The 22,731-nt window shown below is 48.8% G+C and overlaps 9 protein-coding genes across 9 annotated transcripts in view; 4 read left to right on the top strand and 5 right to left on the bottom strand.

The window, feature by feature from the left end:
• CNBC2230 (hypothetical protein) overlaps nucleotides 1-109 on the bottom strand; it is a gene marked incomplete at both ends in the record, with an annotated part of 1,795 nt that extends 1,686 nt beyond the window's left edge. The window contains one exon of the mRNA XM_771639.1: nucleotides 1-109. This exon is cut by the window's left edge and continues 131 nt beyond it. Coding sequence (XP_776732.1) covers nucleotides 1-109 — 109 coding nt within the window.
• Nucleotides 110-619: 510 nt separating this feature from the next.
• CNBC2220 (hypothetical protein) lies at nucleotides 620-1,408 on the top strand (the record flags this gene model as incomplete). The annotated part of the gene is made up of 6 exons (XM_771638.1): nucleotides 620-686; nucleotides 746-782; nucleotides 849-919; nucleotides 972-1,015; nucleotides 1,077-1,117; nucleotides 1,174-1,408. The coding sequence occupies 6 exons, from the start codon at nucleotides 620-622 to the stop codon at nucleotides 1,406-1,408; spliced, it is 495 nt and encodes a 164-aa protein (XP_776731.1).
• A 494-nt stretch (nucleotides 1,409-1,902) lies between these two features.
• On the bottom strand, nucleotides 1,903-4,562 carry CNBC2210 (hypothetical protein; the record flags this gene model as incomplete). Its single annotated transcript, XM_771637.1, has 3 exons — nucleotides 1,903-2,955; nucleotides 3,015-3,932; nucleotides 3,981-4,562. 3 exons carry the CDS (start codon nucleotides 4,560-4,562, stop codon nucleotides 1,903-1,905), a joined length of 2,553 nt encoding a protein of 850 aa, XP_776730.1.
• Nucleotides 4,563-7,885: 3,323 nt separating this feature from the next.
• Nucleotides 7,886-9,041, top strand: CNBC2200 (hypothetical protein; the record flags this gene model as incomplete). The annotated part of the gene is made up of 9 exons (XM_771636.1): nucleotides 7,886-7,910; nucleotides 8,055-8,086; nucleotides 8,146-8,291; nucleotides 8,346-8,439; nucleotides 8,507-8,531; nucleotides 8,595-8,704; nucleotides 8,758-8,793; nucleotides 8,851-8,920; nucleotides 8,983-9,041. 9 exons carry the CDS (start codon nucleotides 7,886-7,888, stop codon nucleotides 9,039-9,041), a joined length of 597 nt encoding a protein of 198 aa, XP_776729.1.
• Nucleotides 9,042-9,597: 556 nt separating this feature from the next.
• On the bottom strand, nucleotides 9,598-10,340 carry CNBC2190 (hypothetical protein; the record flags this gene model as incomplete). The annotated part of the gene is made up of 4 exons (XM_771635.1): nucleotides 9,598-9,820; nucleotides 9,885-9,984; nucleotides 10,056-10,170; nucleotides 10,221-10,340. 4 exons carry the CDS (start codon nucleotides 10,338-10,340, stop codon nucleotides 9,598-9,600), a joined length of 558 nt encoding a protein of 185 aa, XP_776728.1.
• Nucleotides 10,341-10,543: 203 nt separating this feature from the next.
• CNBC2180 (hypothetical protein) lies at nucleotides 10,544-12,565 on the top strand (the record flags this gene model as incomplete). The annotated part of the gene is made up of 9 exons (XM_771634.1): nucleotides 10,544-10,604; nucleotides 10,643-10,714; nucleotides 10,764-11,018; nucleotides 11,077-11,296; nucleotides 11,341-11,520; nucleotides 11,576-12,130; nucleotides 12,200-12,307; nucleotides 12,373-12,477; nucleotides 12,553-12,565. The coding sequence occupies 9 exons, from the start codon at nucleotides 10,544-10,546 to the stop codon at nucleotides 12,563-12,565; spliced, it is 1,569 nt and encodes a 522-aa protein (XP_776727.1).
• Nucleotides 12,566-12,757: 192 nt separating this feature from the next.
• On the bottom strand, nucleotides 12,758-13,646 carry CNBC2170 (hypothetical protein; the record flags this gene model as incomplete). Its single annotated transcript, XM_771633.1, has 4 exons — nucleotides 12,758-12,921; nucleotides 12,982-13,283; nucleotides 13,384-13,567; nucleotides 13,622-13,646. The coding sequence occupies 4 exons, from the start codon at nucleotides 13,644-13,646 to the stop codon at nucleotides 12,758-12,760; spliced, it is 675 nt and encodes a 224-aa protein (XP_776726.1).
• A 674-nt stretch (nucleotides 13,647-14,320) lies between these two features.
• CNBC2160 (hypothetical protein) lies at nucleotides 14,321-19,497 on the top strand (the record flags this gene model as incomplete). The annotated part of the gene is made up of 11 exons (XM_771632.1): nucleotides 14,321-14,547; nucleotides 14,692-15,535; nucleotides 15,584-16,687; nucleotides 16,740-16,932; nucleotides 16,981-17,698; nucleotides 17,748-17,978; nucleotides 18,028-18,145; nucleotides 18,200-18,615; nucleotides 18,666-18,769; nucleotides 18,820-19,208; nucleotides 19,261-19,497. 11 exons carry the CDS (start codon nucleotides 14,321-14,323, stop codon nucleotides 19,495-19,497), a joined length of 4,581 nt encoding a protein of 1,526 aa, XP_776725.1.
• Nucleotides 19,498-19,639: 142 nt separating this feature from the next.
• On the bottom strand, nucleotides 19,640-21,596 carry CNBC2150 (hypothetical protein; the record flags this gene model as incomplete). Its single annotated transcript, XM_771631.1, has 6 exons — nucleotides 19,640-20,061; nucleotides 20,120-20,331; nucleotides 20,395-20,552; nucleotides 20,610-20,788; nucleotides 20,851-21,115; nucleotides 21,174-21,596. The coding sequence occupies 6 exons, from the start codon at nucleotides 21,594-21,596 to the stop codon at nucleotides 19,640-19,642; spliced, it is 1,659 nt and encodes a 552-aa protein (XP_776724.1).
• Nucleotides 21,597-22,731: the final 1,135 nt, after the last annotated feature.

The raw sequence follows: 22,731 nt of genomic DNA, 5'->3' as shown, positions 1-22,731 counted from the left end.
ACGAAGTAAGAGTTACTGGCTTGAGAGAGAATACAACAGCGGTCGAGGCGTTGAATAAAAGCGACGATCTTGTTGGTCCGAGTGATGTTACAAGGAGGCGAGATGACATGCACCTCTTTTCGGATGTAGTTGGGAATATTTCAAGAGCCAAAAGTGAAAAGATAGAATCTGCTGCTGCTGGCAGAAGCGAACTTTCGAGTGATAAAAATGACGTGGATATTTCTCATTTTTCGAAATATCCTGTATTTTATCTGCTGCCCCATATAATAAAATGAACCCGTGTAGGCAGTATTCGAACCTCGCTTAACGATTACGTAAGCTTATCCGTGGACTTGCAGACAACTCCGTCCTTCTCGTCCGCCTGCCATGCATTTATTTGCTAGCTGCACACATGTCGCGTCTGTCCGTCCGCGTTTGAGTTCCGAGGAGAGAAGAGCCAATGTCCGTCGAGGGGCTTGTGTCGAGCCTACTGTTCTTCTTCTTCCTCCTTGATGACTCACAAGAACTCGACGACGCTATATAAGTCATTACTGACTGTCTTTCTTATCCTTCCCACTTGACTTCTTTGTCTTATAATATAATCATCTACTGTCTTAACTTGAGATACAGTTCGTTTACGATGTCCATACAGTCCCTTGATCTTTCCTCCGAAGTTCTTGATAAGCTTTTCAGTACAGCGGTAATCTGTCAGTTTATATTTACTGAACTGAAGTTTAAGGAAATGTAGCTAACATTTCTCCTACAGATCGTGACAGAGCTTATGCCCCGTACTCCAAGTTCAGGCAAGTATATATTCGATGGCCGTGCCAGCCGTTGTAATCGGACAAGTGCTAAGAACGTTGTCATAGGGTCGGTGCTGCTCTTTTGGGTGCTGATGGACGGCTTTATGGTGGCTGTAACGTCGAGAATGCATCATATGGTAAGATATCCCGTATTTTTATGACAAGCAACTTCTAACTCCTCTTGGCCAGGCGCTGGTATCTGTGCAGAGCGCACTGCAGTTGTGAAGGCAGTCGTGGGTATTGTATCTACTCAATATCTCACAGGTCCAAGAATTACTGACATGTCAGTGGAAGAGTGAAAGTCAACAAAGCTTTCTTGCAGTCGCTGTGGTGTCGTATGTTTTATGCATTTTAAATATGATGAAACGATTATTTATCAACTTACGTTTAGCGATATTCCCTCCCCATCCTGTTCACCCTGCGGCATCTGTCGTCAGTTCCTTCGGGAATTTGTTTCACTTGATACTCCCATCTTCTATGTATCCGGAGAATACCCGGTCAACGCGTCCCCATCATTCCTGGCCGATATAAACGGAAAGGAGGCAAAGAAATACATCCTGCAAACGACAATGGGCGAGATATTGCCCCATTCATTTGGGCCTGATCATTTGCTAATGAGGACTTGATTGGGGTTCGAGTGTTGTAAATGGTACGATGCAGACTTATGACGACAAGAAACTTACTGAGAGATGATTCAAAATGCGGAGAAACTGTATATATATATATATATACATGTATAGGTGGAGCACAATGCATTGCCAGGCTAGAGCCTGAACATTCCTGACAACTAAAGGCTCTATCACTTCCCTCGCAAAGAGAAGATTTTAGACCTACAAGCGTAAATGTGTACACCGTACGTCTTTTTATTTCACCAAGTATTCGCCTGATTCCTCAGTAATCTCCAACCTATCCATACAACTCCTATTTCCCTCCCGATCTTGTCATGAAATTCGTGATATGTCGTCAAAGTCGTTATCCGTAAGTTCGTAAAGTATTGGCAAGCATTATGATACAATCGGGCCCCGCGAATATATGCACCAGCCTAATCAACGCTCCCATCGATGGTAGATTGAATGGATTAAGATCATGAATATGCGCAGAGTAAATGCGTCGATCCTACCTATTGATTCTCGGCTTGGCGCAGTGGGAAAGAAGGCTGAGGTGTCTGACTTCGGGAAGATGACTGGGGTGGCAAAGAGAAATCAGAGACAGGAAGATAGTCGAACAAAGCTTGGGGCTGTTGTAGCAAGTCCTGGGAATGTGGCTGAGTTTGAGGTTGGCCTATTTGGGGCTGGTCGAGCACCTGGGGAGGCGGCCCACCAAAGACCCCAGAATAGAACAGAGGGTCTGCAAGGCCTTCTTCGGCAGAGTAATCCCCTTGACCTTGGCCCCTCGCATCTAAGGGGGTAGGTGGCGTGAAGGGTACCCCTTGTGCGCTTTTCAAACCGGAGGATCTGGGGCCACTAGGCGTGCGATAATGACCTGGGAAAGATCGGTGCCGCTCGAGTTGACTTGAAGAAGAGTGGTTGTCCGCACCTGAAATATTGCTCCCGGCCACCACATTGCATCGGGGATGAGTCATGGAAGCAGCATGTGACATGCCCACAGAAATGAGTTCCGACTGGTCCGTCGACAACAGCGGGCTGTCGGGGAGGTTCGTACCCCTAGTTTCAGAGACTATTTGATCCCACACATCACCAGATGACACTTCATTGACTTGCGCACGACTGAAAATCGTGTAAGACCTTGAGCCAGTAGGATCCGTGGCAGAACGATAGTGTTGAGATTTCAAAGACATGAGATTCTCCAAGACCGGAAAGGCACCATGCCCAGTTGAAGGAGTGTGAATAGTGGATGTGATAGGAGATCCGGCGTCGTCTTTCGAAGCCAAAAGACTTTTGGCCGATTGAGTAGTAGGTGTTTCTGGTTGCCAACGGACCGTACTGGGCCTCGTGATGACAGAAAGAGCAGATAGAGACCGTTGCCGGCCATGACTTTGAGTCGCTAGCGGAGATTCGAATGGTGCGGGAAAGCTCAATGGAAGCGTGGCAGGAGCTTCTATATCTTGCTGGGTAGCATTTCCGGATGCGGGGGCCAAGAAAGATGGGGGGATCCGCGATGGAGAATATGTAGTTGAACCCACTGATTGATTCCCGACGCTAGACCCAGGTCCCTTTCAGTCGAATGTCAGCCGCGTCCGACTGTTACTGTAAAGTCTTAGATCAAACTCACTATATTGCCTGACTCGGAGTTATCCAAACTGATCTTGCTCATCCCTCTCTCTAAAGCCCATTTATCATAAAATGTAGCTAGTCCCTCCTTCATACTTTCGATCTCCGCATCGCCTAGTCCAAGGCGCTCCTTGGACTGCTTAACATCGGGCAACTCAGACCGGCACATGGAAAGAATAATAGTCGATGCAAAATCACTAGCCTCTACTGAAGCAGGTGATAATTGGAGATCATGAGCAGGGACAGCTGTGCTTCTCTGGCGATACTCATCTGGTAATGTTGGGACCGGGGGAGGTGTAGCGGAACGAGAGGGCGCGGTCTTATTTGTTTCCCCAACCAACATAAAGCCATCAGATTGGGTTCTATGTGGTTTTGGCCGCTCCTTCTTCAGCTGTTCGATAAAATCCAACCCTGCACCGAAGATGTTATCGATAGGTTGTCTAAACAACTCTGGCTTGGGCTCTGATTTGCGCCGCTTGTAAGGAGGACTGGGGCTTGCCGTTTTATCGCCCTGTAGCACAGGCAGGCCAGTAGTAGAAGAAACCTTCAGCGTGTTACTGTTAGTAGGTATGCTACCGGACGAAGCACGTGCAATACGTGAACGACGATTTGCGTTACCTGTGAGCTCCGATCCAGGGTTATAACCACCGACCGTCATACCATCGATGCTGTAACCAGTACCGGGAGTAGAAATAGCTGGAGAAAAAAGAGTGTTTGGAGAAGATTCACCGGACACGGACGCTGAGCCGGCAGATAGGGTCAATGGATGGGTGGGCGAGATTGAAAAATATGTGCCGGTGGTTAAAGAAGAATAACTAGATGATTTAGGGGAGGGCATGTTGATATTGAAATTGTTAGAGGCATTGGATGAAATATGCGTAGGAGTGCCCTTCGTACAATTCATTGCAGCAGCAGCGGCCTGAACGGATTAGCACAGGAAATATATGATAGACACAAACTTGCTTACCTCCCGAGCTTTCTTGTCTCTTTCTCGCTTCCTTCGCTGTCTCTCTCTTCCCTTCTCTCTCATCCTAGCTTGCTTTTCTGCCATAATCTCCGCTTGCCTTATCTCCGCCTGCCTTTCTAATTCGCTTAAACTATCTTTTCTTGCTTTTAGTTCTGGCGACCTCGGGCGGCTCCTCGAGCCAGATGCTATTGGCGCCAGAGTGGACAAGGGTTCTATGCTCATTTCAAGAGTACCACTGCCTCTCGCGACGGGCGATGGCAGAAGCCCCGTCTGCCATGTGGGACTCGGCATAAACATGCTTTCGACAGATGCGCTCGCATTTGTGTCACTACCTCTAAACTTCCTTCCTTTTGTCGGTGTGGGTTGCGTGACTTGAAAGCTTGGTAATCGGGAGCTTTCCCCAGGTGATGAAGGATGGGTTGCTTGGTGCTGCGGTAAATGCATAAAAGGTCGGGGTTGTGCATGCACATGTGCAGTGAGTTGTGAAGGCATGTACGTGATCGAGGGATGGTCTTGTTGAGACACGCTCTGTTCCGTGCCACGCATATTAGGGGGTGGTGGATAGTATTCTATGGGAAACATAGCGACTGCGACGATACAATTTGATAGTGAGCGACCTTTCGCAAGGGTAAGATGACTTTGATATATCATGCGATGAGAAGTGTACCGTGTATGAATAGAAGAGTACTCACCCTCTCGTTCCGGCCCCTGCTCATGCGTCGTCGACTGATGGTACGTTGTGATATGCCCTGCCTACTTTGCGCCCCAAGATCGCCCGGGCAAGAGATGTACTGAAATTGGGAAAATGCGGCGTCTTTGAAAACCGTACTGGTAGGGGATCTTCGATCTCTCATACGCCACGCGCACGACGCGACTTTTTCGGCCCTGACCGAGCCGAGCCTCTTTATTTATTTTTTGATTTTAACTACGTACACTATCGCAGTACCGTGAGCACTTTTAAAGCAAGACACAGCAAATATAAGTCGGTCACTGATGGAGACGAGGTGACGGCTGCGAATCTCTTACAGCACTGAAGGGTGGGTGTGAGAGACGGAGTCGAGAAGGGAAGAATTGGGCGGGACGACAGCCGTCGATCCCGAAATTCAGGTGAGTCTCAACCCGCGGTTTTTAGTCTCACCGATAAACCGATAATAAACGAGCAAGTAGGAACGAATTTAAGGCGCCATATTCATCAATCATGTCCTCTATATCTACATAATGGCAGCCGTTCCCTGGCACGAGTGGTAATTCGTGAGCATGATTGGCACCCCATTTTTTACGCCGAGACCTCGTGGAAAGAACAACGCTTGGTATGTAACGACGAACAACAGCGGCAGTGAGAAAGAAAGTAATAATTAATGCATGAATGTTAGCAAGACAGTACTTATTAAATAGAACGACGTGATGATATAAATAATAGGTAAATGTAACATTGGTTGTATTTATTTCGCTATCGTATACCCAAAGGTATAGCGCGCTACTCGATTGTCGAAAGGGCCATGCATATCAGGAAATTGTTAAGAGAAAGATTGGTTTGTTCGACAATGAATGCCCCTGGAAATTGTTGGGTGTCAAATAATGCTTGTTGTTGAAAGCAGCAGAAGCAGTGATGACTTATTATTGCTATTATCTGGTGAGTGTAACAGTTGAACCAGCAAATATAATAATACTTACTTGCTTGTTGGCTGCTTCTTCCGATGGTCCCGAGATGATAAGAGGACTTGCGCCTGGTCCATCATTTCCGCTCAAGCCATCTTTTGTTGGGTTATATCACTTCGAGCGGGACTAAAGCTCTTGCTGCCAGCTCTTCTATGCCAAACTTCGAAAAGAATTTGAGAAGAATCAACATCATATTATGATTGTATCTACCGACGACAGCAGTCTTCCTCCACTTCATACGTTCTAATTAATACTTGACAACAAACGTTTTGTGATTGTGGCTTACACACACTGGTACGTGTACTGGGTGTGCCTATATGATGCCCTGTAGGTAAGTACCGTTTCGGAGGAATCGGAGCTTGAATCCCTAACAACAGAAGTCTTCTTCCAAATTTTAATTTTGAATCTCCCAGTTCAACTGCGGCGAGAAGCAAGCAGCAAAATGCCTCGTTAACTTGTCGTACGTCAATGGCGGACATTTTTCAAGCTCGAAACTTAGAAGAAGCATAAGATCGTCCCCATGAAACCGGTCAAAGGTTGGGGCTGCTCTCATTGCCCCTTAGCTGATTTCGAAATCATACGTAAACTCCTCGATTGATGTATGAAATGAGCGATCGATGTTATCCGACATGTTGCTCCGTCATGGTTGCCATCTAATCGCAGTATTATCCAGTGCCCCAACTTGCGCAGAAGGACAATCGCCGAAAATTCAGCAGTTGCTCACTACCTGCCATACAGACCAGTGCAGCGATATCGATATAGGCATTCGGATGCTGGGGCTAAGCCGGCGCCTCCATATATGAAGGTCCGTCTGTCGGTTTTCTTCCCTGTCATGTGGTGGCACGCCATATGATGGGTAGCAAATAGCGAATGTGGCGGATAGTGCAACAAACTATATTCTACGCTACGTAATTTAAGGCATCAGCCAAAACAAATTCAGAGTCGTCAGTCCGTCTTAGTACTAAGACGGAGATGAGAGAATAATGCTTCTTGTTATGCGTAGGGTGTAACTTATATGGTATGTCGGTCTTCTTATTATGGCACTTCTTCCCATTTGGCAGTTATGTCTCTGCCTCTGGCCTATTGATTCTTCAGCTTTAATAGATGCTTAATCTACCATTATCGAAAGTCGTGACAATACGCCGCTCGCACTATCATTTGCCATATGCTGATTGACCGACATAATGATGTAAATGTACGTACCAGTACTAATAATAATACAGATGGGCAAGTGTTGATTTGTAAAAGTTCCGGTGCACAAATGCATCAGATGTCGGATGCAGTATGGTCCTAGATTGCTGCCGGTCTAGCACCATTATGTTATTAGTGGAAGGTCAATAATGATTTTCAGAAATTTGTAGTATACATATATATATATCATCGTTGTTGGTGGTGAGGAGTGCCGAACGATTCAAGGTGTCGTCGACCATTACCAGAGGTCTTCACGCAGAAGATTGCAAACTTCACATGAGTTTGTAGAACCATCGAATCGTTAATATATGTCCTCCTCTCTCCTCCCACCTCCGGGCCTTCCACCATTACTATGCTTGGTTAGTGCGTGGTGTCGCCAGTAGGAAGGGAAGAAAAAGACAAAAGGGACGTGAAGTAGTGGTATCACGTGACCAGCCGTTATTCTTTGTGACGTTATGTTTCGAGATGCGCACAGGCGTTGAATGAAATCGCGCTATGAGCTTTGGCAGCAGCACTGTCCCTATCCGTGTGTGTGCGTGCGACGAAACTATATCTCTCAACCACCGCTTCTTTCTTGCTGCTTTACAGTCCCTATTGAGCCCGGTCCCTGCCTCCCTGCTGCCACCGCACCCTCCTGGCCTCCACCTGCTAAGCCACTTAGTCCTCCACCGCCAGGACCGCCGTCAATAAATCCCGGACCAGTGTCCCACAAAGGCACTTCGCCGCTTGCCACCTTTACTACCAGAGCGTGCATTCTAGAGCTTAGTGTACGTTCCTGCTTGCTCATCTCGTGAGTCCAGCTCGGCAGTTCAACGGCTGCTTCATGCCCGAGTCCTTCCAACCCTACTCATTTACCACACTTTCGTCGCGTCCTTTCTTCCGCCGGCGAACGCTGCCGCTTGGGAAGCTGTATCCTTGTCCGCCACACATGTGTACTTGCTCACTGCGTTTCCTTCTAGGTCTTATTCTATTACACTCATAATCGTATCTCGTTCAGTATCATCTCTTTTCTAGATCGTCTTGATTTTGCTTGGCGGACTTGGTAACAAAGCATAATGGCTACTACTAGAAACATCAAGTGTGAGTCCATGCGTATAATAAAGCGCTATTCTGTGCTCACTACCCTGTCATTGTCCTTCCTTTCATCTTGACACTTCAATTCCCATATATGCCGCCCATACATCTGACTGCCCATTTTATTGCATGACGCTTGTGATACACCAGGTGTTGTCGTTGGCGACGGTGCCGTTGGAAAGGTGCGCGTTGCCGATTGTTCTCATGTCTAGATCTCATTTTGCTAATGTTCTGGCCATAGACATGTCTTCTTATCAGTTACACAACCAATGCTTTCCCGGGAGAATATGTCCCAACAGTTTTTGACAACTACTCGAGCCAGGTGATTGTAGATGGTATGACGGTATCTTTGGGACTGTGGGATACAGCCGGTCAAGAAGATTACGAGTAAGCCACTGCCGTCTAGACATGGTGGCATCATCTGATTGCCGCATCCAATAGCCGTCTTCGACCTTTATCCTACCCGCAGACTGATGTCTTCCTTCTCTGCTTTTCCGTCGTCTCCCCTGCTTCCTTTGAAAACGTCCGAACCAAAGTGAGACAGATTCATAATGACTGATCGATGTGAGATGAACGGGACCACTGACACGCGTGGTTATTAGTGGTATCCTGAAATTCAGCACCATTGTGAGTCGCTATGGTAGCATCCGAAAACTTTACCACTAATCTCAGGTTTGAAAAAAAAAATAGCACCAGGAACTCCTATCATCCTTGTCGGTACCAAGCTCGATTTGAGAGACGACCCTATGCAGATTGAAAAACTGAGGGAACGAAGGCAAGCGCCCATTGGATATTCTCAAGTGAGTGGGATCGAAAAGAGGTTTGTGACTAAGATCTGACGAGGCGAGGATAGGGCTCATCTATGGCGAATGACATCAAGGCTGCCAAGGTGAGTAAACGCAGTCTAGGGGGGACAGAGCTGGATGCTAATGTAATAATCGCTCAGTACCTCGAATGCTCGGCTTTGACGCAGAAGAACCTCAAGTCTGTTTTTGACGAGGCTATCCGGACGGTCCGTGAGTGCTATTCATTTTGTCGGCTCCGACTGGGAGGATCTGCAGCTCACAAAGCATTACAGTCAACCCTAATCGACGAGCGGGCAAGGCGAAGAAGAGCAGCGGATGTCTTGTCATGTAAAACGGCAAACCATTTTAATTGTCTCTGGCCTTTTTTTTTGGCGTATGTTATGGAACGACAGGGATCTGAACACTGCATTCGACGTCTTTCTCGAATCTCTTTCTTGCCTTTTCAATAGTATCTGTACTACCAGCTTTCTTTCTTACTCTCAAGAACTGTTCTTCTGAGCCTTTCTCGATACTAAATTCAAGCTATAAGTGGGTTAAATCTTTTACCCTGGCGTGATTTTCCTTTGGCTCCTTTTCTTGTCTGTTTTTTCATTTTTGTGTGATATGATAATGATAGGATGAACTATGTGATGGAATGCATTTGATCTGGTATTATGCGGAGATAAATAATCATACAACTGCGATAGCCAAGGAGGCGATTAACATTGTCCTACTTGAGGATTGAATTTGAATATGAAAGGAGAAGACATACCAAATACATGGAATTAGCCAGGCCATCAAGCTGCCCTGTCATTTTACGAAAGACACTTTATTCCTCGTCTTCATCCTCTTCTGGAGGTCTGAGAGTTTGCATCAGACCCATCGCCCTCACCAGAAACGGTTTGAGTTCACACAGTTCCAAGGGAGTGAGATTGGTCACCTATACCGTATCTAGTCAAATGGCGTCGCAAGGCCACGGGGCACAGCGAGGAAAAGGGCATTACCTGGAGATAGTCGTTTTGCAAGACATCCTCGCTCTGCAGGCCCATCCTAATTTTTGCTTGCCTGACTTCTCGAATGTCTTTTAATAATGACCGGAGAAGAGTGGGTTGAGATAAGTCGTCCGATGCGCTTAAAAACCAGTTCAACTCTTGTTGACTATTTTTCGGGGTGAGGGTATGGGCGATGGACTTACATGTCCAGCAAGACCTTGCTGATCTCCATAAACCGCCGCGGTAATCGCTCAAACCCTTCAGAATTCTCCTTTTCGTCTCTGAGGAATGCTTGTAATCTCTCTACGGGCCATTTGGACGCGGTTCGATCTGAATCAGCCGGCATTTTCGGTAACGATCGTGGCCGCACGTACCGGCAGAAAGCCATTCGGGCGGCACTATTCTGCATTTCCTCTTCTTCTTGAGGGACAGGCCGAGCCACAGCGGGACTCTAGAAGCTGAAGGCGGCCTGAATGGCCCATATATACCCTACGGCGACGGCGCGTCAGCATGTGCGGTGTGCGGATCCGCGGACTGACGCTGATGAGCCGGACCCGCGTCATGGAGAAGAGCGGGACGATGCTGATATGGTCGTGTTCTGCGAGGAAGGCGAGCTCGTCGGGGGTGAGCGCCGGGTGGAGCGTCTTGGGGAGGGCCATGGCGGCGTGCGGGGAAGAGGTGCGAGGATGCAAAGGCAGTCGACTGCGCCCTACGCGTCGCGGTAGCGCACTATTTGCTTCCGCGGGGGCGATCTCTTGTTCGGTTTCAGAATAGAGTTTTACCAGCGCCCCATCACCGCACTGCTGCTCGTCTTTCTCTTCCATCGTCCACCCCACGTGGCACAGCAGCTAGTCCCCGAGCCATGCTCAGAGAAGCCAAGGTCGGACTCGACACCCCGTCTTCCGCCCCCCGCGCCTTTTCCGGTACGTCCCCGCCCCGCCTTCCACGCTTACCCCCGCAGGTGTGTCCCGCCGCATATGGCTCCTGGTCGCCGTCGTCCTAGGCATATTCACCTTCTCCCGTCTCCTCTTCCGTACGCCCTTCCCCGCCCGCCCGGCCCATCCCGCTGACTTGCCCTGTAGCCGCGCACGACCCCCTCTCGTCCCTCGGCGTAGGCCTCCTTACCTCAAAAGACTATCTCAACGCGTCCGCCACAGACCCCGCCCCATTCGAGTTCTGTCCCGTGTTTGGGCCCGGCGACGAGGTTGCCGCCAGGCGGGGGCAGTGGGGGCTGCTGAGAAGCAGACTGCACATGGGCAGCGGCGCCCGCGTGCAGAGAGTGGTCCAGAAGGCCATGGCCGGATTGCCCGTCACGATCAGTGTCCTGGGCGGCTCAGGTGCGTTTTCCAGCTGTGCCACGTGGGTTGTGCTGGCTGAGCTGACGCGGGCCCGTAGTGTCCGCATGCCACGGTGCTGGCAACGACCCGGTATCGCCCGGATGCTACCCAGCGCAGTTCTTTGACTGGTGGAACTCGGTTTTCCCGCACCCGTCCTCGGAACTTACAAACGGAGCCTCGCGACGTACCGACTCTGCCTACTTTGCGTACTGCTCCACCCACCACCTGCCTGATCAAACCGATCTCGTCATTCTCGAGTTTGATGCGTCTGACCCCAAGTGAGTACCTTTACGGCCTTTTGAGATCGAGCTGATAAAAGCAGCGACCCCGAATGGCTCGCTCATTTCGAGCTGCTCGTCAGAAGCATCCTCGTGAGACCTGATCAGCCCGCTGTTATCGTTTTGGGACACTTTTCGCCTCAAATCCAGGCCCAAAATGGTTTCGCCGGTCCCGAGTTATTACATACCGTGGTGGCGCAGTTCTACGACGTCCCCCATATCAGGTCAGTTTCATATCTTTTGACAGCCGTGGCATTTCTGATGAAAGAGTGACAACAGCGCCAAGGGAGTCTTATATGGCGACTACCTCGCTGAACCCGAAGCGGCTCGAAACACCTTCTTCACCGACCCTATCCTCGCCAACCCTACCGGCCACGGAGTCATTGCCGATGTCCTCATTTCTTACATGCAGTCTCAAATATGTGCCGGATGGGCCGCCACTATGGGCCACGCATTCGATGTTCCTTATATGGGTGCACCAGCGCTCGAAGATAATCTCGCCGGTGCGGGCATTCAGAGTGAGGAAGACCTAGAGTCCGAGGGAGGTGGCTTGGCCGCCAAGTTGCGAGCAATCAAGGTGCCGCAGGCGATGCTCTCCGACCGTCCCAGTGATATCCTCAAGTTCCGAGAAGTTGCGCCTTTTTGTGTCTCTGCGAACGATTTGGTGAACCCTTTGCCCCCAAGCCACTTTTACGGCTCCGGATGGCATGCATACCACCCAAGTAAAGGAGCCTCAGACGACGAGAAGCATTACTGGTATTCTGAGATTGGTGGTAGTAAGATGAGAGTGCCTGTGACGTTGAGCGCGGGCGATGTGGCTATTTATTATTTACAGTGAGTTGCCTGTCTGCGGCTAAAAAGAAAAAGAAAAAGGGAAAGAAAGAAAAGCTCACAGCAGAATAGGAGCCCCGCCGAGAATCCCTTGGGTCGAGCGGCTTGCTGGGTGGATGACAACTTTGCGAGCGCAGTAGAATTGAGCGGAGTATCTGATGTGCAGGAAGCCACGCCCACGTATGTATACCCCCGCCATTCTTATGAAAACTCCTGGGCGCTAATCCCTAATCTGGGACGAATAGATTAACTTTGATCGACGAGAATGTCTCGACTGGATCGCACTACGTGGAATGTGTTCTGCTTGGTAAAGAAGGCGAAAAGACGGCACCTTTCAAGATGCTTGGAGTGTAAGTCCATCATCTTTTTCTTTTCTTCTTCTTTTTCGTCTTCGTGATGGGGGCAAAGCTAATCAACGACTGTAGCTTTGGGACCTAGAAAAACCCCTGCTTCCTTTCCCTCAGTTGACATTGATCGAGGAAGAGTTTTACGTCGTTCATTCCGCATGGTTTTTATAGAGTTTCTCGTTTTGGTGATGCAACAACAATTCAGTTTCCCACTTTGGGCTTAGGGATTAATATGTTTCTTATAAAATACATCAACTACTTGCATTGCTCCATACACAACACCTTAGGCGGATATACCAACTTCTATGGGGGGATGAGGCGCTTCAACCTCGGTTTCTTGTGGGTGTTCCTGGATGTTGGCGATGGGGTCTGCTTGGGAAAGGTCAACCTTGTGGATACCGTTCTTGTCAATGAGGATGCAGTTAAAGTCGAACTTGATTGTGAGACCTGATAGGTACTTTAGTAATTGACTCGCACAGACGGCCCCTCGGGGCAATTTAGACTCACGCTTCTCCGTCTCGTCAATACACTTTCTCAACAAGTCGACACCCTCCTTCTTGTCCATATCCTCGTACCACCACTTATCCATCGTACTCAAACTAACATACACACCCATACCATGCGCAGCATAAGGGACAATCGCCTTGGTACCGAGATAATCGATCCAGTACAAGTGGGGTTTTGAGGTGGTGGTATCGAACCCACCAAGAAGGAGGTTAACAGCATAGGGGTGTCGGGATCGAATAGCTTCTGCAAGAGTACGTCGGACCCAAGCGGAGGCTGCTGGTGGAAGAAGCGGGAAATGGTTTCTGCCGAGTAACCCAAATCAGAAAAACAAAAAAATCAACTCTGTCCAGTTCTTCCAAGATAACCCTTGAGGTTACATATAACGCGGGCACAGGGACTTACCGGATGTTGTACAGTCGCATATTCCTCTCGATATACTCGGCAAAATTGTTTGTATCTCCGGGTTCACCGCTAAAAGCCATGGCGAGGTGGGGACCCAAGGTCTTGAGCTTGTTCTCGTCAGACTTCATACGGACGATGGATCGTCCCGCACCCATGTCTGAGGCGAGGATGACATAGTCTTTGCCTGTGATAGGGAAATATCAGCATTAGATACCGTTTGTGCCGTAGCCACACTTACCAGTAATACCGAATGAGCACTCCATGATGAGTTTGTAAAGGGGAAAGAAAAGAGAATATAGATGGAGGAGACACAGTTACCCATCGATACACGCACCCGAGACAAACGTGAGTGACGAGCTTGCGCGTTCAGCGATAGTTAATAAGTTACGTAATGCAAAGTCGAATTGGCCTCAAAACGGCAATGACCGCTCAGTAGGTGGGTGGAGGTCGCCATACGTACTGCACTACTGTTGCATGATGTTATTATATATGAGCTCAGAATAATGGGTGGATCCAGGCTGATGAGAAAGCAGAAAGTGTAGGAAGATTCATTTGGGGCTCGTGTTCAAGTGCGCTACCGGGTAAGACAGAAAAGCATACAGAGCTGTCATTACTTGCATGCTGCATCTCCTCGGTCGACGGCAGTTATAATCACTCACCCCGTAGCAAGAAAACTCGTTATTGAAGTATGCTTGATATGCCTATCTACATGTTCAATCAGTGTCTCGACAATCCTAAAGGCACATGGCAAAATCTATAGAGTTGACTGGGCAATGGGAGTCACCCACAGCCAACTAACCAAGTGTACGATAAAGGTATTACGTAACCGTACCTAAACTGTGTGTTGTCGACGAGGCGTGTATCTAGCGAAGATGGTGCGAGAGATATATATGAACATAACAACTCTCTTTTCACATCTCCAGTCATTAGGAGGATGATGCCGCCTACAGACCTCCCTCCGACGACGCTTCTCCTTCAGGAGGTGCAGTCCGTCACCTCTGCCATGCGCAGGAACCAGAGATGGGCCTCATCTTCGACGTCCTACGGCTCATACCCGACCCTTCCACCGTCTCTGAGGAGCAAAAACAATGGCCTCGCGGGAGCAGGTAGCAGGCGAGGTCGAGCAAGCTTGGATACGGGAGACAACGTCGACCTTATGGATGGGTTCGTGGAGCTCAGAAGACTGCTTGGCGGTGTGAAAGGTAAGAATAATAATACTCGGTAGATGCAAGTGTGTGCTGACGATGAGGTAGACATTACATCGCTTGCACCTATAGACCTGTGTGCTCCATTTTTGTCATTGATAAGGTCATCCTCAACTTCCGGGCCCATCACTGCCCTCGCTTTAACTTCCCTTTACTCCATAATCAATGCCGTTCTTCCCCTCTACCTTACGCCCGTACCCACAACCTTTTCCCCATCCACACCTCTCCAGCTGGCTCTGGTTCACATCACTTCGGCAATTTCCCATTGCCGATTCCCAAGTTCGTCCCCCCAACAAGATGAGCTCGTTTTACTGAAACTTTTGCGGGTGATCGAGTCATTGGTCATTCCTATGGCCATGCCGACGACCGAAGGCACCGTGCAAATGGGCAATCTCCTCGACCATATGGGCGACGAAAGTGTCTGTGAGCTTTTGGAGGTAGGGCTCGGTATGCTAGCACGTGCACGTCTCGGTGAAGGAGTTAGAGCGACAGCTCAGAGCTGTGTGCAAAACATTGTAACGAGCGCCTTTAGGCGCTTAAAAGGATTACAAAAAGAAGATGTGGATAAGCTGCTGGAAGATGCGAAACACCATGAAGAGAAAATCAAGCTAAGCAGCAAAAAGATTGAGTCTGTCGGACAGAAGGAGGAACATCCGGACGCGAAACAAGAGAAGCAAGATGAGATGATAACTGAATCGGAGGAGAAACCGACAGAGCCTGAGGTGAACACCCCAATGTTCACGCCTTATGGACTTCCTACTATTCTAGAGCTCCTTAGAGTCCTTATTGCCTTACTGGACCCGAACGATCAAGCTCATACAGACTCGATGAGGTTTTCGGCCCTTGCTATTCTTAATACTGCCCTGGAAGTGGGAGGTCTAGGTCTAGGTAACTGGCCCGAGTTGAGGGAAGGTGTAACGGACGAAGGATGCAAGTATCTTTTCCAGGTATGTTTCCCTCTCAATCTATTTGCCGCACCACTAACCATGGCTCAGCTTACCCGAGCCGATTCGCCATCTCTCCTCGCTCAATCTCTCCGCACGACATCAACTCTTTTCTCCACCCTTCTCCCCCACCTCAGACCTCAACTTGAATTGTTCCTCTCTTACCTCATTGACCGTCTCACACCTTCAAATCCAGCTCCTCTTCCTCCCCAGTTTTTGAATCTCCGATCAGATTCTCGCCCTAGTACGCCTAGTGTGAAGACCGAAGGCCGGGTCACCCCTGTAGCGGATGTTTCCACCATCGAGTCCTCCAGCCCCGCTTCAACTCCTAAACCCGTCAGCCTTCTTCCTCCGGTCCCCAATGAAACTCGAGAACTCATGCTTGACTCTCTTACGCAAGTCACATTGCGTCCAAGCTTCATGGTAGATTGCTGGGTCAACTTTGACTGCTCGACGGATAGTGAAGACTTGTTTGAGAGGCTGATAGCTTTCTTAACACGTGGAGTATATCCTCATGGTCCCCCAAAGAGTGATGGATCAAGTCACTTTTTTGAAGGCCTCGATAGCACACAGCTTTTATCACTGGAAATTCTCTTGGCTTTTGTGTCATCCATGGCCGATAGGTTGGAACAGGGCGATGAGACTTGGCCCTCAGAAGCCCCGACCACCGCCAGTCTCAAAGAAGCAAAAGGGCGCAAAGCTGTCATCCTCACTGGTGCTGCCTTGTTCAACACAAAACCCAAGAACGGTCTTTCATTCCTCGAAGAGAAAGGTATCATCGTTCCTGATCCCGCCGACGAGGGTACCGACGAAGAAAAGCGTCATCTGGCTATCGCTCGTTTCCTTCGTCATTGCTCCCGTCTTGATAAGAAACTTTTGGGCGAATTTATTTCACGTCCCGACCAACTGGGCTTGCTCAAGGCTTACATCGGCTTGTTCAACTTTTCTGGTAAAAGCGTTGCAGATGCCATGCGAGAGTTGCTAGAAACCTTCAGACTGCCTGGTGAAGCACAGCCGATCGCCAGAATCACAGAAACCTTTGCGGAGCATTTCTTCTCCTTTTCTCCACCAGAGATCGCCGATCAAGATGCAGTGTATGTGCTGGCGTACTCAGTGATCATGCTGAACACAGACTTGCATAACCCACAGAATAGAGTATGTCTTTCTACAATTTCCTACTTGAGCATGGTACTGACATCAGAAATAGAAACGCATGACAGTTGAGGACTACAGAAAGAATCTCAGAGGTGTGAATGGCGGCAAGGACTTTGATCCGGCATATCTCGAAGGGATTCATGAATCTATCAGAAAGCGAGAGATCATTTTGCCAGAAGAGCACGCCGGTCAACATGGTTTTGAATATGCTTGGAAAACATTAATGCAGCGCTCTCGTACATCAGGTAAGTCCCAGCCCTCCTTACCCTCGACCTCCGTTGACAGGTGTCTAGGTCCGATGGTCATTTGCAATACTTCCATCTTCGATGAGCACATGTTTGGCCTTGCTTGGCGTCCACTAATTTCTTCTATCGCCTATGCCTTCACCATGTCTGCTGGAGACGAGCACGTCATTCAAAAAGCCATCACTGGTTTCCGACAGGTTGCCTCTCTCGCTTCTCACTACCATCTTCCTGACGTGTTTGACACTATCGTCCAGTCATTATCGAGTGCCACTGGTTTGTTGGACGATACGGAGGAAGGATATCAGATGTCAAATTATCCAGTGGTTGAAAAAGAGGGGCAATCGTTGACGGTCTCGCCATTATCAATCAGGTTTGGTCAAAGCTATCGCGCACAACTCGCCACGGTCGTTCTTTTCACCATTGCTAACGGTAACGGCTCAGCGATCTGCGAAGGATGGCACCAGATCTTCGAAATGTTTCAGACTCTCTTTCTTCATTCTCTCTTACCTGCACGCATGCTCCAAATGGAAGATTTCTTGGCGGGCACGTCCACTATTCCGATGAAGACTGCTGTGCCGCATGCCCAACTAGATAGAAGGCCAGAAGGAGGTCTACTCTCAACTTTATCCAGCTATCTGTTAAGTCCATATGGGACCGGCTCGGAAGGTGTGGTGGTTGAGACAAGTGAAGAAGACGTAGAGAATACTTTGGTGGCGGTAGATTGTTTAAGCTCGTGCAAGCTCGAAGAATTGTACGCAGAGATTTTGTAAGTAATCGTTCCTGCCTGAATGACTTTAGACACTGACGACAGACAGGAACCTTCCTGTAGATGCTCTTATCCCCGCGCTTCGCGCTATTCGAGCGTTAGCAGAGAGTCGCACGACTGATAAACTCAAATCACGCTCTGTTCAACGGGTCGAGACTGGGTCACCTGTGATCTCGCCCAGGTTTGAGGGTCAATTGCCTTATGATCCAGCTTGTGTCTTCCACCTGGAGATGATGGTCAGCCTTGCCAGTAGAAACAAGCAAAACATTGCCGAAACCTGGTAAGTATTTCTATCATTGAGTGGGAAGCACAGGCTGACCTTAATGTAGGCCAATTATCTTTGAATATATCTCTGAACTTCTGTCTTCAGCGCAGTCCTATAGTGTATTGCTCATCGAGCGAGCTGTCGTTGGTTTGTTACGTCTTTGTCTGGTCGTATCCGAGCAAGTGCGTTAAATTTGTCACGAGATTGTGAATCAACGCTTACATTTTTTGCCGTAGCCTGAACTACGAGATCAACTATACATCGCCTTAGATGTTCTACGCTCTCTTCCTTCTACAGTCCTCAACGCTGTCTCCGAACAGCTCATGGCTGGCGTAGCTCTGGTCCTTGAGAAAGACGCTACCGTCATCAAATCTCAGACAGAATGGAACCTTGTTATCGCCCTTTTCAGAGCTACTGTTGCCCATCCCGAAGCCAGTAAAGTTACTTTGGCAATTGTGCAAAAGATGGCAGCTTTACCTAAGCAGCAAGAAGGTGAAAATGTTGAGGAGGGCAAGGGAACGGGTTTGACAGTGGACAATTATGGAGGAGTAGTAGCTTTGTTGGATGAATTTGCCACTCAGGCCGGAGCAGCAGCCGCGGGAAGGCAGCAGCAACAGAGGAGATCATCAGTGGGACCGCAATCTGGAAGCTTGTGAGTGATCTGTTCGACGATATTACATCCTTGGGCTGATGAGTTTATAGAGGGCCGACAGTTGAGCGAGGTCTAGCGGCTTTGGATTCATTATACGAGCTCAGGAACGTTATACCCGCCCTTATGGCGTCAAATAATCTGGAAGAGCAGCAAGGTGAGTACGATTGAATGAATTTCTTGGTTAGGGGCTAAGAGAATCGTTAGCGTTCAACACCTTCTGGTTACCACCTCTCCTGGTGATTGGCAAGCAATGCATCAATGGCTGTCGTGACATCCGTCAGCGGGCCATTACTTACCTCCAGCGCCTCCTCTTATCTCCGCAGATCTTGTTGGGTAATGAGTCCACCCTTCCTATTGTGTTCGACAGGGTTCTCTTTCCGGTGCTAGAAGAGTTACTGAAGCCGCAAGTGTATGAACGTGACCCCAAGGGTCTCTCAGAAACAAGGCTAAAGGCCGCTACATTGCTTTGCAAAATCTTTCTGCAGTATGTCGTCAGACTCGTAGAAAGTGGAAGCAGTGAGGCCGTGACTGGTCTTTTTGTGAGGGTACTGGACAAGCTGGAGAGATTTATGCGTGGAGAACGGGATCTCTTGGTGTGTCTCTTCTTGTTCATGAATGTCTAGATCCAGCTTACGGGTGTCTCAGAACGAAGCAAGCGAATCTTTGAAGAATGTGGTGCTTGTTATGCACTCATCGAATCTTCTCATCCCCCCTCCGTCGTCCGGCAGCCCGGATGAACGCACACGAGACCAGAAGGGCCTTTGGGAGAAGAGCGCACAGAGGATTGAGAGAGTATTGCCTGGATTCTTGAGGGAGGCTATACCGCCATCTGAACCCCCGCAAGTGCAGAAACAGGTTGAGCAGCAAGTAGAGCAGTCTTAGAGTGTATCAAAATATGAAGTCAGGTAACGGACACAAGGTAATAATCGCTTGAGCACTTGTACCTGTACTGTTTGTAGAGCTTGTCTGTGATGCATTGGGGAATTATTTAGTATTACTCATTAAATTGCTGGGTTTGGACAGACTACTCATGATATACGCTTCCGCCTGAATCATGTTTCCTCGGATCCCCATCTCCTTCCCAGCCATCATCTGTCCATACCATAACACAAGGTGTGCTGAAGCTTTTATCTACCCACTCAATTACATGGCCCTTTTGTTTCAATCCTTCAACTTGTTCTTCACTAAATCCTTCAACTCGAACACCTCTTACGTTGGACCCTCGCTCAACTTTTGTGACGTTGGGCAAGATTTGGTTGTGTAGACGATTAGCAGCAAGGGCCTGAGAGGCTGAAAACCCGTATACGAGGACGAAAAGAGCTACTTGGGCGTTGGAAGAGATGATGGTGCTGCCACCTGCTGCTCCGCCGGAGGCGATGACCTTGCCGGTAGAGTTGGTGATGATGTAAGGACAAGAGGATGAAAGCGGACGTTTACCTCCGGCAACTACATAGCCACTGAGATCAACAGCTTGTCAAAGTCGCATTTTAGATATCCAACCTACCGTAATTTGTTACTTGAGGCTCGTAGCCAAAACCATTGGGCCTCCCTTCGACCGAGAAATCGTCCATGGAGCCGTTGAGCACAAAGCCGTAGCCGGGTACCATGATCCTGGATCCCCATCCGAGGCCAACGGTAGTGGTAATGGAGATGGTGAGACCAGACGAGTCTGTAGCAGTAATGTTGGACGTGCCGTTGTCGAAATCGAGGGCCACTCTATATATAAAAAATAAGCATTACTGCAATTGAGCAGATTGGGAATATATAGAACAGACCTACTTGGGCGGCTTGTAGTAGTCGGGTTCTTTGGTGTGATTCTCATCAATCATCCTTGCCCTAGCCTTGATTCTTTTCTCTGTCAACCAGTCTCGCTGTTTCTCCTCCACTCCGTCAATATAGGCTGGATCACCCAGAGCGGTTCTTTGGCCATATGCAAGCTACAGGTATGTCTTAGAGAAAGCTTCCTTCAGCCAATTAACAACTGGAAAACGTACTCGAAGAGCCTCGGTCAACCGATGCAAATCAGTAACGGAGCCGTAGCCTGCGGGTTCAAATTGGGAAAGCATTCCCATAACTGAGAGCCAGATGGCTCCCGAAGCGGGGGCTGGTGGCGCATATAGAGTATAATCCTTGAACTTGGTAGAAAGAGGTTCTCGCCATTTGAGTTTGTAATCTATATATATTGAATCAGCAGTGGCTTACACTCTCGTGAGAGGTATTGGATGACTATCTCACTCTTTAGATCGTCTACTGTCATCACACCATCCCGGGCTCGCACAGCTTTCACCAGGCCTTCCGCAATCTCGCCTTGGTAGAACGCGGCAGCTCCCTCTGCTGCAATCTTTCGGAGAGTCGTTGCGTACTCTGGCCGTTTCCAAATACTCCCGATCGGGATGGCTTGACCATCTTTTGTGATTAAAGATGTGTATGTGGGATCTTCCATCATCCATGTGCCTCTCATGTTGCTAGATCCTGCAGGATTGGCTTCTTGCGTGATAAACTATGTAAGCAAAGTCATGAGCTAGAGAAAACCGAGTGCGATGGGACGGAGGACTCACATCATACAGATCGCCTCTCACTTCCATTCCCCCTTCCGCCAACTCAATACTCTCTTTAAACAGTCTAGACCATGGAAGGGTCCCATACGCCTTGTGGAGTTCCTCCAAACCCTTGAGCTCTCCAGGGACAGCCACTGCCAACCCGCCCACCGATGTCGACGTGTTACTCGTCTTGAATAACTCTGGCGTTGCTCCCTCTGGCGCACACTGCCTGAAATCCAAACACTTCACTTGTCCAGAATCGCCAGGTTCTTTCACGATGGCAAACCCGCCACCACCTATGTCAGAGTGATAAGGTGAGAGGGTGTTGACTGCGAGGACGGTAGCTATAATTGCATCTGCTGCTGAGCCGCCGGCTTTGAGGATGGTCGTGCCGATGTCAGCGGCACGGATTTGCTCCGAGGTGACTGCGCCTGATGGCATAAGGGGCTCTATTGTCTATGGTCTATAGGATAGGATTCGCAGGGGATCAGGGTTCCCTTGGGATAGTGAATTAGAGCCGTTGTCGTTGTTGATAAATGCACCAGCGAGGGGGAGATGGCGATTGATAAGATGATGATTTACTCGGCCGGCCGGACCCGGCTTTATCCGATACCGCGATAGCCGATGGGTGGTGGGCGAAAGGCGGACTCAGGCATTTTAAGCCTAGCCGCTGGGGATGTATTTGGAATGGTGGAGATGGGCAGCTGTACATCTGCAACTTCTCGGGAAAGCGTGCATATCATTCTCTGAATAGGAGCGGTGAGACAGCCTCGAGGCAGCCCACACGTCGATTATTACGCACCACCCAAACGTATTACTTTTTGTTATTCAATCTCGCGTCGCTTCCAAAACATTTTACGCGCCACGGTCAACGTCGCATGTGCATTTCCCCGGCGGGCGGTTGCGGTTCGCCAATCAATCGGTGCATTGTGTCTGCTATTATTACAATCACTCTTTCCTCTGCTCACGCTAAATTACAAGCCATACCATGTCTGCCGCAAAGACCAACTCGTCATTATCCAGGCTGGGCTCCATCAGGAGTTCCAAGTATCAGTCAACTGGATCTATGGGAGAACTAGGCGAAACTGTGAGTTCATTTTCCAATCAAAGGCACAACGTTAGGCAAAGCAAAAGAAGCAAGCAAGCACTCTGGAGATATCAAGAAGCCTAGTCCAAGATATAGACTGACGAAATGATGGAGGTCGATAAGATGGTGGATCGACTGAATAAACAGGTCGATGAGAAGAGTGCCGAGCTTTTGTAAGTTGAACGCTGGCCTTTACTTGACCGTAACACCTTTTGGATAAATACTCATGTGAAACCATTGGCAGAAAACAAAGTGAGCCAGAATTTATTACTTCAAATAAATGATGCAGAGCGGGAACAACACTAAGCTTTGTCGCTGTAGTGGATGAAATGACCAACAGAATACAATCGCTGGAAACGTCTATCGCTGCGCTGGCCCACGAGCCAGTCGACCAATCCTCTACTTCAAATCAATGACTCGGCTAAAAAACGGGTTTTTATGTACCCATGCTGCCTTCAAGATACCCAAAACATGATATATGCATATAAT

The sequence above is a fragment of the Cryptococcus neoformans genome, chromosome 3 (genome assembly GCF_000149385.1).
Source record: "Cryptococcus neoformans var. neoformans B-3501A chromosome 3, whole genome shotgun sequence".
Lineage (NCBI taxonomy): Eukaryota > Fungi > Basidiomycota > Tremellomycetes > Tremellales > Cryptococcaceae > Cryptococcus > Cryptococcus deneoformans.
This window is presented reverse-complemented; position numbering and strand designations above follow the sequence as displayed.